Here is a 13,367-nt window from a genome sequence, read left to right as displayed (position 1 = left end):
ATGATAAATTCGTGGTAGAATTATTAAAACGTTCTAATGTCCATTAAGTAATATCTGGCAGGAAATAATTTTGATTTATTTTCCCATACTTATTCTGTAAAGCTAATATTTCACCTAGATTGAGTGGATATACAAGTTCTTCAGTGTGGAATCAATTTTATAACCGAAGATTTTGTCCAGCTTGAGTGGAAAGTTACAGTGAGAAAATTGTCAAAAATATATGGATTTGTAATTTGACCAATGAATACCTATTCTCTGTCATCAAAAATTCAAACTCGAATTCTGGACCAGATCTTATTGGGTTCGAATATTCTATGGATCAGATCAGACTTGATCAGATTCGAACATTAACCTGATCCAATTAAATCTAAACAAATCGAATAAGATCAAAATGTTGATCGGATTATAGATCTGTTCAGACTTTATTAAATCCAATAATTTGTTCCTAGAAGTAGATAACTCATAAGTATTCTAAAATTTGAGAAAATATAAAAAAAATTACGTCGATTTTTGGACACTATCAAAAATAGATACAGATCAATTAATTGAAAATCGACTAAAAAATGATGAAAATGCCTTGAAATTTGATCAAAATCTTGAAAAGTACCTACTTCAATTGTTACAATATTCATAAAAAATTGATAAAATTCTTTCAAAACTGAATAAAATATGTATCGATAAAATCGCATAAAGTGACACTGTTATTGTGATATAAATTTGATGAAACACTTTGTGAAAATTGATGGGAAATTTTCTAAAAATTCACGATGACTGCTGAAAGAGTCCAGAAGTTTTTTTGCACAATAAAATTTGAGTTGAATTTCATTTTTAAAAAACTCAACATCAGAAAATTATTTTTAAAATGTCAAAAAGTGATTTAAAAATTCCTAAAAATGACTGAAAATTTAAAAAAAATTGTGAAAATATTCTCGAAATTGAATAAAATTTTCATAACATTGCATAGAAAATGGTTTAAAATATTGCCAAAATGTTATGAACTCATAAACATGTCTGGAAAATGGAAATCGCCTAAAAAAATTGGATCAAATATTACCAAAATTGGACGAAACGTTGACAAACTTATATAAACTATCATAAAATTGTTCGAATGGCGCATCAGTTGTTAAAAATAATCATAAATTGATGAAAAATAACAAAATTGAGCGAAATTTTGCGAGAATTCTTTTCAAATTGAGAAGCATTAAAATAAAACGCAGAAACTGCATTTTCTTGATTTCCCAGAAAAGGGTAAAAGCCTCAGAATGGGGGGGGGTGGAGAGAGGGTCAAATGGGGCATGGATGGAAAACTCATACGAGTGTCAAAAGTGCAGTTGTCAACTTTTTTATGCAAATGGAGAGGGGGTGAGGAGGGGAATAAAGAAAAAAAAAATAGTGAATTGGATAATTTTCCCGAAAAAAAAAATATTATCAAAATGCTGTTCCGGTTCTCGCTCTTTTACTCAATATATTTCGTTTGTGAATTGATAAACGCAATTCCTCATCGTGTTACGTTTTCTAATCATCATAAGAATAATTTTATTTTAGTTGATTATTTCATCGTGTTCGAGAAGATATCAGGAAACGCGTGCATTCGAACGCATATTTCAAGACTTGATGGAAACAAGGCAATAAATTACTATAGCTCGTGCTATATCGCAAAAGTGGAAACATTAGTTATTTCAATTTTTAAAAATTTACAACCTGCAATACTCGAGAATAATTTCCAACATGATTGAAAACCTGGAGTCATTGTAACGCTCGATGAAAAAATTTCTAGTGCAAAAAAAAAATGATACTCATAAATTGACGACTATACCTTTAGGTAAAGTAGATATAGAGAAATACGTAAATAATTTTTCGTGTACATTTTTTCCAACTCGTGTACCTGCACAGTGTACATTCACTTTAAAGTAATGTCAAATACTTGTACACATTATACCTTACAATGCGTTAATGGATATAAAAAGTGAATTATTTACGAAAGGAGTGAAGGAGGAGGGTGGAAGTTTGTAGACATACTTCAATACGGCGATTACGAAAGCGTATAAGTAACTTTTTTTTTGACAAGGTGGTACGAACTACGAATGTCTACGTCATTGAATAAAAATACGACCAAACGAATTTATAAATCACAAATAAGAAACGTATAGACAGTCTATCATTTAGTTGCATTCTCCCAACAGATGTAGGTACCTACTCGGTCTTTTCTGTAACTTATATCCCCATAAAGAATCGTCTCACGATAGTCAATAACTTCGTACTTAGTCTATTTTTTTTGGTGGGTGTTTTCTATTTTTTGTGTTATTCCTACCGCACAAATACCCTCTGTAATAACGGGATCGTATAATATTAGACAACGAATTGTTAACCGTTCATGTTTGAGGCTTGAGCTTAATCATACCGCTAATTATGTGAAATAATGAAAAAACTGCTACTTGTGGTGCTGCGCATAGATACGAGACCGACCACAAAACATCTTGAGTCATCGAGAAAAAAATTAGATATCCGCAGTTGCGGTAAAACAAATAAGACAGTAAACAACTTGTACGTACAAACTATACGAGCAAAAAACAAAAACAAAAAATTCAATTATTAATTCTCAAACAACGGCGCAGAAAATTAACCTTAATTTTTTCTCTCTTGTTAAGGAAATGTAGTCTGAAAAAAATCCATGGTCTTTTTAGCTTGCTTATGTTTTCTAGCAGATGGTCGTTCTCTTTCAAGTAAAAAATAATGTACACCGTCTTTCCCAACATATTATGTAATTCTCAAACTTGAAAGCCTTTTTTGAAAATTTCATTCAAGAATTTGGAGATGACAAAACCGAGAAATGAAGTTATGAACAATTGAAACTAAAAACCAGGCAAATAGCATTTTTTCAAAAAAAAAAAAACTAAAAAATGAAACATTTAGCATTTGGGTGACGAGAAAATGTTGTATAATAGGTAAAATTCTCACCCACTGAAACAATTTTCTAGTTTTTGGAGCTTACTGAGATTCGACAAAAAAATTTAGATATATTATTTAATTCCCTTTTTTCTCCCTCCTCAGAATTTGTCAGCGTTTAGACTAATGAATCATATTTAAAATTAATTTTTAAACATGATTAAAGGAACACGATTTCGAAAATATATTGAGTAATGGTAGGCTAAATACATATATGTAATTAAAATTGAAAGAAAAACTGATTAAAAGATTATTCATAATTTTTTATCAGTTAAATTTTCTTCTAGAAACGCGTGAATGTTTAAAAATGAATTCGTGAAAAAAAATGCTAAATGTGACTTTTATTCGTCTCCATCATCTTTTTATCTTTCTTTTTTTATTTTTGAATTCCGCAACCTCGTGTTTAATATAATTCAATTATCAGAACTATCAGAATTCAGAAATAGCATGTACAAAGGTCAGAAGCTAATGAGGATATTGACCTTTGACTCAGTTCCGTGACTACCAAGCTGAACATGAAACTTCAAATTCGCAGCTGACTTTTAACCCAATGGCGCGAATGCAAAAAAGAAACGAGAAAATTTCCCTCATTTCTCATTAACTCATTGATAACGAAAATTGAGAAGAAAATGTGCAAAAAAATGATTAAATGCCCATTTTTTTAGATGATTGAAGTGATTGAGATTTTCATAAGCTTTTTACAATAAATTTGAGAAATGGAAAAACAAAATGAAATTACGATGTTTTTTTTTTAAAGGCAGGTATTGTACTCAAAATTTTCATCAAAAAAAGAATTTGACAACTTGAGGGATTAAAATTGTGATGGACGAAAAAGGTGAACTTCAGAGTTTGTGAAGAAAAAAAATTGTTTTTACAACAATTAATCAGAACGAAATTGAATTTTTAACGAATTTTCAATGTCACATGAAAGGTTTTCAACATTTTTTTGATTTTTATCAGCACCACTTTGTCAAATGCAGAGCTTTTTTCGATACTTGTCTTGTAGCACCTGCAAAATGGAAGACTTATTAAGACATCTTTAGATAACTTTTTCGTTTCTTCTAAAGCGAATTTTTGTTTCAAAATGTACCCAAAAGTGACTTTCAACCTGGACAGTGGACAATGTCAGCATTGAAAATTTTTTGGATCTTTTTCAGTTTTCCTCTAATGTAATGTACCTCAAACGAGAAACAAATAAGACGGTTTTTTATGATGGAAGGGGAGGGGGGTACACGACCAAAGTGTCAAGAGCATTTTATTCTTGATTTGAGGCAATGAGGCAAATATTGTCGTAAAAATAATGAAAAGGAGAATATACTTACATACGTACTAAAACAGAATAAGGATAAAAAATATTGAACAAAAATTCAAGCAGATTTTAATATACTATTCCGTATTTTTACGAGTAGGTATTTTAAAATTTTGAGACATTTTGACAAAATCAATACGAATTGTGATGAATTTTTGAAAATATTGCAACCAGGATAGAGCACGTTTTTCAAAATTTTGAAGAGCCCAAGTACCAGGAAATTGTGAAAAAATTTGATAGAAACTCAGCTTAAGCTTGAATGTAAATTTTTCATAAAGTATTGATCAGTTTTATCCCCTTCTCTATCCTCTCAAAAAATATCAAAATTTTGGAAAAAAGTTACGAAAATAATTTCAGAGAATGCATGAAAAAATTCATCGCAATTAATTTCCCTTCCATTTGTGGAAGAGGGTGGCACAAGGAATCTTAATTTCTTGCAGTGAAAATTCCAGTTTATCTGGAAATAGAACACCTAATAATTTTTACTCAATAATCTTCGAATTTGTTCAATTTACTTTAGATAGTTATATTTGCTTAAAATCATCCAGAATTTCATCGACAATTTTTTGAAAACATTTCGGTCTGTTTTTGAAAGTGCTGGAAATCGATCCACCTTTTTTCAACTGCTCAATGCAAATTCACTCTTTTTCAGAGAATTCTCAATGCATTAACAATACCAACCAAGTTTGGTCTACGAATACCTAAAATTTCATCGTGGTCGCATGCATAGAAAATCTTTTTTTCTAGTTTTCTTGAAACTTGAATATCTGAGTGAAATCATTTCTCACGTTAACAAACCATAAAATTATCATAAATGAAGTAAGAATTTTCACAGAAAATTGATTATTGAAAATGACGGCATTATTATCAGTTGTTGAGTTGTCAACAAATTCCATTGATTAGGTAATAGGTACCTATATCTATGTAGTCATCCAGCTGATTCAGACTGACATCATAGTAGCAATGAATTTGAGGAATTTTCTTAGAAAATTCTGATAGTTTCCATCTCTCTATAACCTCTACCACCGCACACAGAAGGGGTGAGTCGAATAATTTCATAATTAAAAAGTGACTCAAAATGATGCCGAATCTCATGGTTCTAAGAAGGATTAGTGATAACATACATTAGATACTCCGCAAATACCTATAGTTTCTTCGAACAAAGATTTGCAACGATGGAACCTATCTTAATACATGTATACTTTGAATGGGTATAGTAAACTTCAAAGCAGCGTTTACTGTACCGCGACCTTTCTTTCAAAATCCATACACCGCCAAAAGTGAGTCGAGGCTTACATCACAGAGTAGATAATCCGTAGCAATAAAATACAATTTAATGATAGGTTTTAAATCTATTATAGAAAAGAGACTCGCGTGTGCATCTCTACGATAAACGATTGTATTAACCGCGTCATCGACAAAGTATCTCTAACCTACACTTTTCAATCAACGATGACCTATCTTGACTTCTCGACATGGTAGTTCGTGAATCGAAAAGTATGTACATTTTCTTTTTAAGGTAAATATAAATAACACGACAATGCACACGTTCACGATGTTTTCCTATTGATAACACTGCATGTAAGAGAACGAAATGTCCTTCAATTGAATACGACTGAATTTGAAATTATCACAGCGAAATTGTAGCACTTTCCACCAATTTCTAATGCAAAAAACACACCATTGAGCGAATAATTTCTTGGCACTGGTACAAAATTCGCGGATGTGGTACCCCTCAGCATAATTGGAGCGGCAATACGCGGTCAAGTTGATGAAAATAATCACACATAACGATTTGGTCGATAAGAAAAAATGCGAAAAAAAAGTAAAAATAAACGTACCGTCGTCTTGAATCTATTATTCATTCGAAAAACACGTAACAAATATCGCTAATGGTAAATTTTCGATGGGTAAAAAAAAAGAGCAAAAAAACACGCAAATACCTGGCAATTTTGGCAGTACGTCTGGTGAGTGAGTATCTCGGTCGCCAAACTAATGGACAAGCCGATCCATCGATGGTCGAAAGAGTCGACTCGAAGAATAAACTGGAGTTTTCCGAAGGTGTACCAATCCTCGCACCTGTACCCAGTGGGGTATAATGACTGGTACAACGTCTGTAATGCTTCGAATACGTAGGTACCATAGTGGATTTTTTTTCCAAACTCGCCACCAATTGATCGAGCCGTTTTCGAGATCAATTTTTCGACACGCGCGACCAATCAGACAACCACTGGACTAGATCGCAGATAAATCTCATCACCGGTTCATTCGCGATCGCGACGACGACGACGACGAGCTTTCGCGTGCCAAAATATATATTCGATCTCGTATTGAATAAAAATTTACTCGTACACACACACGTACGCAGAATTTAGGCAGGTACTTAAGAATGGCACGTTGACCACACTCGAACGTTATGTACTAATGTGTATACTGTATACTGTATTATAGTAAATTATAAAAAGACCAATCGAGTGCACAACACCACACATAGCACATACGTAACTTATGGGGAGGTAACTAAACATGCGTCGAACGTCGTCAGAATCATGCCTCCCACCAAAATCCCTACTAAATGACCGATGATGTTAATAGCTTATAGCTTTGTAGCAGCTTTATACTTTCTATGACTTTCTGGCTGTCTCAAGTCTCAAGTCTGTCTAAACTCTAAAGGCGTCGTGATTTATACCAGCTACTTGCTTTATTATTATTTCGATCATATGCAAAAATAAACAACGCGTAAAAAGGTTAACAACTGATTATTATTTCTATTTTTTACATTCGCGTAGGTATTCGACTCGATATCACCTTCGAGTATTTTTCTTATAATATAGCTTCTTCGCATGTATTTTCACAGATGCATCGATGATGAGAACATTGGTTATCTAACGCACGTATGATTTTATTCTTAAAAGTTTACATAAGCGAGGTACTAAAAAGCACCAAAGCGTTAAATTCGAACGATAGAGAGCTCGTAAGCTTGCTAGATTTCTTCTTACACCCTTGCCCAGAAGTACATTAAATGGTCCAAAACAAATAAACTAAGAATATAACATTGTATTGTTTCTCATTAATCATTTTTTTTTTTACATTTTTAACAAGCTTACGAGCAACGCGTATCCTGTATAATTAAGATATTTAACCACGATCGCGCTTACCTCATCGTTTATTTTTAAATTAAAAATTTAGTCTTCGAAATATGTAGTAAGTAGGTAGGTACTAGGTAGCTAGCTAGGTGTTTAATTATTTTCTCATAATGATACGTAGGTAGGTGCTTCGTAATTTTCGAATGGTAAAATTTAAATGAAAGGAAATTACTATAGTAGAATAATTTCCGAAATTTTTATTTAAAATGTTTTTTTTTTTTACAAAATAATCTTTGATTTTATAACAAAAACTTTTTTCAATAAATAAAAAATCGATTCAGTTCAACATGACATCACATTTTTTTTTCAAAATGGATATCTGGAGGAGCATTGGAAGATTGTACTCCAAAATTAAGAGAATATTTGAACTCAGCATAGTCACAAACCTAAAGAACGAAGTGTTACGCATAATTTTATTAAGTAGTACCTAAATAAATAAATAATTTTTTTTGGTTGGGGGGGGGGGGGTTCTGTACTTCCTTCTTGGAGTGGGGGGACGCTAAATTGAAGTTATAATGTTCTCAATTTTCATACCCCCCCCCCCGGCCGCTGTGTTTTGAGTACAAAATCAAAGTATGTACCTAAATTATTTTTTTACTTTTTTTTGCTCTTAAAGTAATAATGTTCCATAATTCAAAATTTTCAATGCGGCAACTAATAGATTTTGTATTTGGATAATTTTTTTTTAAAAATTCAAAATTTCCAAAATTGATTCTTTTTTTTCATTTTTTTTAGTTTTTATAGCAATTTTTTGATATTCTTGAACTTTTCTTTGAGGGGACTGCGCCCCCCGCGTTTCCCTACAAAAAATCCCTGAATTTATAAACATACGCATATACGTACCTACTTAGAATTTATTCAACATTTTTAAAAAATTTTGTTCAGAATAAAGGGGTTCATGTGCCCTTGAAAAAATGCAGAGATCTCATTTTAAAAACTTTGGAAAATATTCAGAAAGTAAATGAAATGTTAGAATTACAAAAATACCGAGAGCTCCGACTGCAGGTCGAATAATTTGCCCTTTAACGTAGCAAATTAACCCACACAGGCGTAAATTTGTTTGTCGACCTTAAAAATTGAAGGAGGAGAGTTATGTGTTTCAAGGTTGCATAGCTTCTTGAAAATTGCAGAAAAGTTGAATAGAAATTTACTACATATACCAGGAGTTTTGCGGCAGGTGTCAAATATTTTGCCAAGTGATACAGCAACCCACACCACGAAAGTGTAAGTTGGGTTGCCTAATTCCTTAAATATCGCAGATAAATTGGATTTGATTGCACCATGTTGAAAAATTTTGAAAAGAACATAAAAAGTCCCCCCCCCCCCCGGTTCTAATCTATCGTTCCTACACCTAAAAATTGTAAGGACTTAAACTATCATAACAATTTTAGAACAACTAGAAATTTTGATTCAATTTTTCAAAACACGAGCGCCTACAACTCAATTTGCAGAACATTTGAATGTTCTACAAAAAATTAGATTAATATTCGTGTTTTCTACAGCTTCCAATTCAAAATTGAAGGAGCTATGAATCTTCAATATATGGGAAATAAAGTGAAATGTTTCAACAAACTCCAATAGAAAATGATTGGATTTTGTGATCAGATCCGAACTTTCTATGAATCCCAATTAACTTGACCGAATCTGATCATCAATAGTCGGATTAGATTTGTTCAGACCGCATTGATCAGATTAGAATCAGATCAGACCTGACCAGATCCAATTAGATCTCACCAGATCTAATCAGATCAGAGTTTTGATCGCATTTGGAATTAGATCTGTTCAGATCAGATCAAAATCAAATCATTTTTTTTTTTGAGACCTCAAAAATGCTTTAAAAATAATGAAAAATACGATAAAAATTCAATAAGATTCCGGGGAAAATGCTAAAATGTTACGAAAATTCGTGAAAAATGTTTGTAATCATGGTGAAAGTAATTTAAAAATCATAAAAATTGTGTTAGGGTCGCAAAAATACAAAAATTCATTTTTAGATTGACGATAAAGTGGTAGAAATAACTTTTCATCTCCTTAAAATATCGTTAATATTTTCAAAAATTTCATAAAACTTGAAAAAAATGAAAAATGAAAATGGCGCAAAAAATATGTTTTTTATAATACCTAACGATTTTTTTTTGGTTTGTTTTGAAATTACTTTGAGCATCCGCATTCTAGTTTTTCAATAAATCGTTTGCATTTTACAAAATTGATTTTTACGAATATACCTATTTGCCAGTTTTCAAAGTATTTTCGCAGCTTTCATGTTGAACTGCTTTTTTAAATTTTACATTGAAATATTACAGTTGAAATGTTCTCAACTGCGTTCACAATCATAAATTTTCATCTACGAGTAGATAGATTTTAATTTTCAGCAGTTTGTTTTAAAAAAATCGTCAATTTTTCATTTTGATATGTATTTTTAAACAGCTCTTTATTCCACTTTTCAAAAAAAAAAAAAATCACTAGAAAAATTATAAAAAATCAGATTTTTTGAGAAAAAAATTACTTCATCAATTTTGTCAAATTCTAATTTTTTAAAACCTGCCATTCAACTTTTAAGGACACAGATGAGGTAATGACAGAATTTTTCAAAAATTGCTTCAATTTTTTACTAAATTATTATTGATTTTTCAGACGAGCCCCAGCCAAAGTGCAGAAAAAAACTATCAGGTGCGTATCTTCGTACAAAAATAATAAGTTAAAAGGTGTTAAATCGTGAGCATCTTAAATTTAAGTAGGAGCTTTACTATTTCGATTTTTTGGCCAATTCGCAATCTTTTTTTGCACTTATTCGCATCAGAGAGTGAATCTCATGTAAGTAATTTTTTGAAAATTCGCCAAAAAGTTGAGTTTAAAAGCTTGAAATTGGAATTCGGTTTCTCTTTTTAAATGCGTTTTGAAAATTTGTACACCTACAACAGTCAGAGATAAATGAATCAAAATTGTAAAACTCATCTCGAGGGGTAAATAAGGACTCGGTTGTAAATTAATGAGCGAAAGAGGGAGACAAGAGGATTTAAACCTCGATCAAATTCAATTTCGCGATCACGTTTGTTATTTTTTCTTCTCAAAGCACTCGTAGGCTACAATTATTCAGGAAGAAGTACTGTGTACACTTCACGCATTCTCCAATACATGACCATAAAAGGATTTCATCGTGAGGTCGTCTACCCATCAAAAAACACCATCAACTCGTTAGATTTCCTTCGCCTTCTACATACTCGTAGAATACGTACGTATTTACATACATTGCAGAAATCAAACAAAACGTAACAATTGGCAATGGCTTATTGCATGTTGCTGCAGCCGTGAAATTTTGAAAGTTGAAACATTCTAAATTCTATATCGGTATTTCTGCATGCAGACGTTTTCAAAGTATGTCAATGTTAAACTCGCTAATTAATCTAACACGACATCTCGCACAATAAAAACAAAACGTTGTAAAATTCTTTCCTGATAGATAATTTACAAAATCGTCGAAAACAGAATGAAAGAAAATTTGAATTTCAGTCCAAATTCTACTCGTAAGTCGTAACATAAACAATAAATTCAACTGGCAGTGGTAACTGGTAGATCAAAAATATTGCCAATGTTCGTTTTTTTTTCTCTGTCTTCTTCAATGGTAAACGAGTTCAGTAAACACTCGACATTCAACACAACTAAAAAATGTGGATGATCAAAGCTGTACACGTAATGTTCATCATTACTACCTATTCCACGAACATCAAAATGATTACGCCGACGATTTTTCAAATTGTTTATCTAATACAATTGTTTATTATCTTACTGACCTCAAATCATTTAGATTTTTAGATAATGAAACTGACCTAGAGATGAAAAAAATAAAAAAAAAACGCTACCATAAGATAATGTTTTACAATATGGGAAAGAAAATACTTTATCGTATCATATCGTACGAATAGTTCCGTTAATGTGTTTGTAAACTTCAAAAACATGGAATTGTTCGCGTCTTTCTTCGTAAATACAATATTCTCGTATTTATTTACTCTTCTCATTAGAAATTGAACCCTTAATTTCTGGGAATAAATTATGAAAAAAAAGAACGAATAAATAAATAATAAATATAGGTAGCTGTAAGGAGTCGGATACATTTTACTGATTGAAAAAAATTCCACAAAAGCAATGAAACAATATCGTATTGCATGGGTAGGTCTAGGTAATTCTTTGTATAGTAAAATCGTGGCCGTTTCCTATTATTCGAGTATATACATTCGATGAAGCAAGAATAAATAAACTAAGAAATAATACCCATGACCTCATGTGTACTATTACTTACTGCAAAACGTAATATGTTCAAACAAAGGTACGATCGAGTCGAGCGATCCAATCAGCACTCATTGTGCCCCAAATATAAGCAGAAGCACATCATCATTATTTTAAGAAGTATTAAATCATCGACTACCATTAGCGAAAATGGTTTTGAAAAGTTTCTCAGCATTGGTCGTCGATTTATCTCTCTGCACAAGAGATAAACACACAAAAAAACACGTTTCGTTTTCATAAAAAAAAAAGAAAAACCGGCGATATGAGGAGTAGCATCCGAATACAAATTAAATACATTTATATGTCACGCTTTTGATGAGAAAGAATAGAATTGACGTCATTTTGACGAAAATCATAATTAGAAATTGCGTTCTTAAATGTGTCTAATTTACTTCGTAATTGACAGGTAAGGTAAGGCATGTTGCTTTATTTTAAAACATGTGGTACCTAGCAATGAATTGCGGATCTCTATCATGACCTAGGGCAAAGATGGACGTGAGAAAAAAGAGTGCATTGTTTCAATATAAGAAGAGAGGAGGGTTTGATTAATGGCACGAATACATGCTGAATAGTCAAGATTTGCTCGCATAATACGTACAGCGTCATTAACCGCGGAGAGAAAAATATGGTATGGACATCGTACTTAGTAAGGTGGTTATTTATACTTTTTTTTTCAAGTTTTGGAAAAGTAATGGTCTCAGTAATCAGTAAGGGCCTAACTTCAAAATTTTTTGGAAAACAACATTTTTTGACACTTTTTTTTCCATCTTTGAATGCGGATAAAATCACCCTCCAGCCCTCGAAAAAGTAAAATAGGCTATTTAAACGCTAAAAAAATGCACATCATCAAAAACATGTCGTATTCATTAGTTAAATCATTCACGATTTATTTTTAAAATGAAGGTAATGGATGCAGTTTTCGAGTTTTTTGGAGCATGGTTCACTCTTTTGTGGGCTTGAGGGTGATTTCCATTCATTTTCAACTCAAATGTAATTTTTAAAATGAAAGACGGTAAATAAAAATTTATCAGAATGGCCTGTTTTCAGAATTTCAAATTGTAGCGGTTTCATAAGCGAAGGTTGGAGATTGAATTCTGCATGTTCATTTCAGCTCATTTGGGCATCATTAAAGCCCTTACTGTTTTTAAATTTGAAAAAAAAAACGCAAAAAGGACCTCATTGTTCAACTTTTATTTAAAATTAGAGAGGCAGGCCACAACTGGAGAAAAATTTCGAATCAATGATGAAATTATCAAAACAGTCAGATTTAGCTGTCTAATCAAAAAACTTCAGAAATTTTAAATTCGCTGAAATGGCTTAAAAATTTCACGAATATGTGAAAATCAAATCAAATGGTTAGTTCTTATTTTGAAAAATGTCATTAATGCAGAACAAAAAAAAGTGACTTTAGTGACCAAAAAATCTCAGAAATTGAACCAAAATAGACCACAAAAATACTAAATGTCATGAAAATATGTATCATCCCAGGTAAAAATGATAATTTTCAACTGATAGTAGATAAAATTCAATTTGATGTACGAACAATTCAGCAAATTACATTTTTTTTGTTTCGTTACAAATTTTTTTTGGAATAAGTACGAGTATTCGACATTTTTCTTTTCCTTAATTTTCATTTCTTAGTTTCTGCTCCTATAGGAGCGAAAATTCACTAAAAACTGTAA

At 31.7% G+C, this 13,367-nt stretch overlaps 1 protein-coding gene across 5 annotated transcripts in view; it reads right to left on the bottom strand.

Moving 5' to 3' along the window:
* raw overlaps positions 1 to 13,367 on the bottom strand; it is a 46,258-nt gene that overhangs the window by 24,380 nt on the left and 8,511 nt on the right. Inside the window, exon 1 of one of the 5 annotated variants that reach the window (XM_065343770.1) lies at positions 6,199 to 6,755. The exons of 3 other annotated variants lie outside the window; for them this stretch is intronic. In XM_065343770.1, the coding sequence (XP_065199842.1) occupies positions 6,199 to 6,398 (200 nt within the window). In that variant the 5' untranslated portion in view covers positions 6,399 to 6,755. Of the gene's footprint in view, positions 1 to 6,096; positions 6,120 to 6,198; positions 6,756 to 13,367 lie in introns of those variants that run through there. One more of the 5 variants, XM_065343776.1, reaches the window with a different exon arrangement.

The sequence above is a fragment of the Planococcus citri genome, chromosome 1 (genome assembly GCF_950023065.1).
Source record: "Planococcus citri chromosome 1, ihPlaCitr1.1, whole genome shotgun sequence".
Classification (NCBI taxonomy): domain Eukaryota; kingdom Metazoa; phylum Arthropoda; class Insecta; order Hemiptera; family Pseudococcidae; genus Planococcus; species Planococcus citri.
This window is presented reverse-complemented; position numbering and strand designations above follow the sequence as displayed.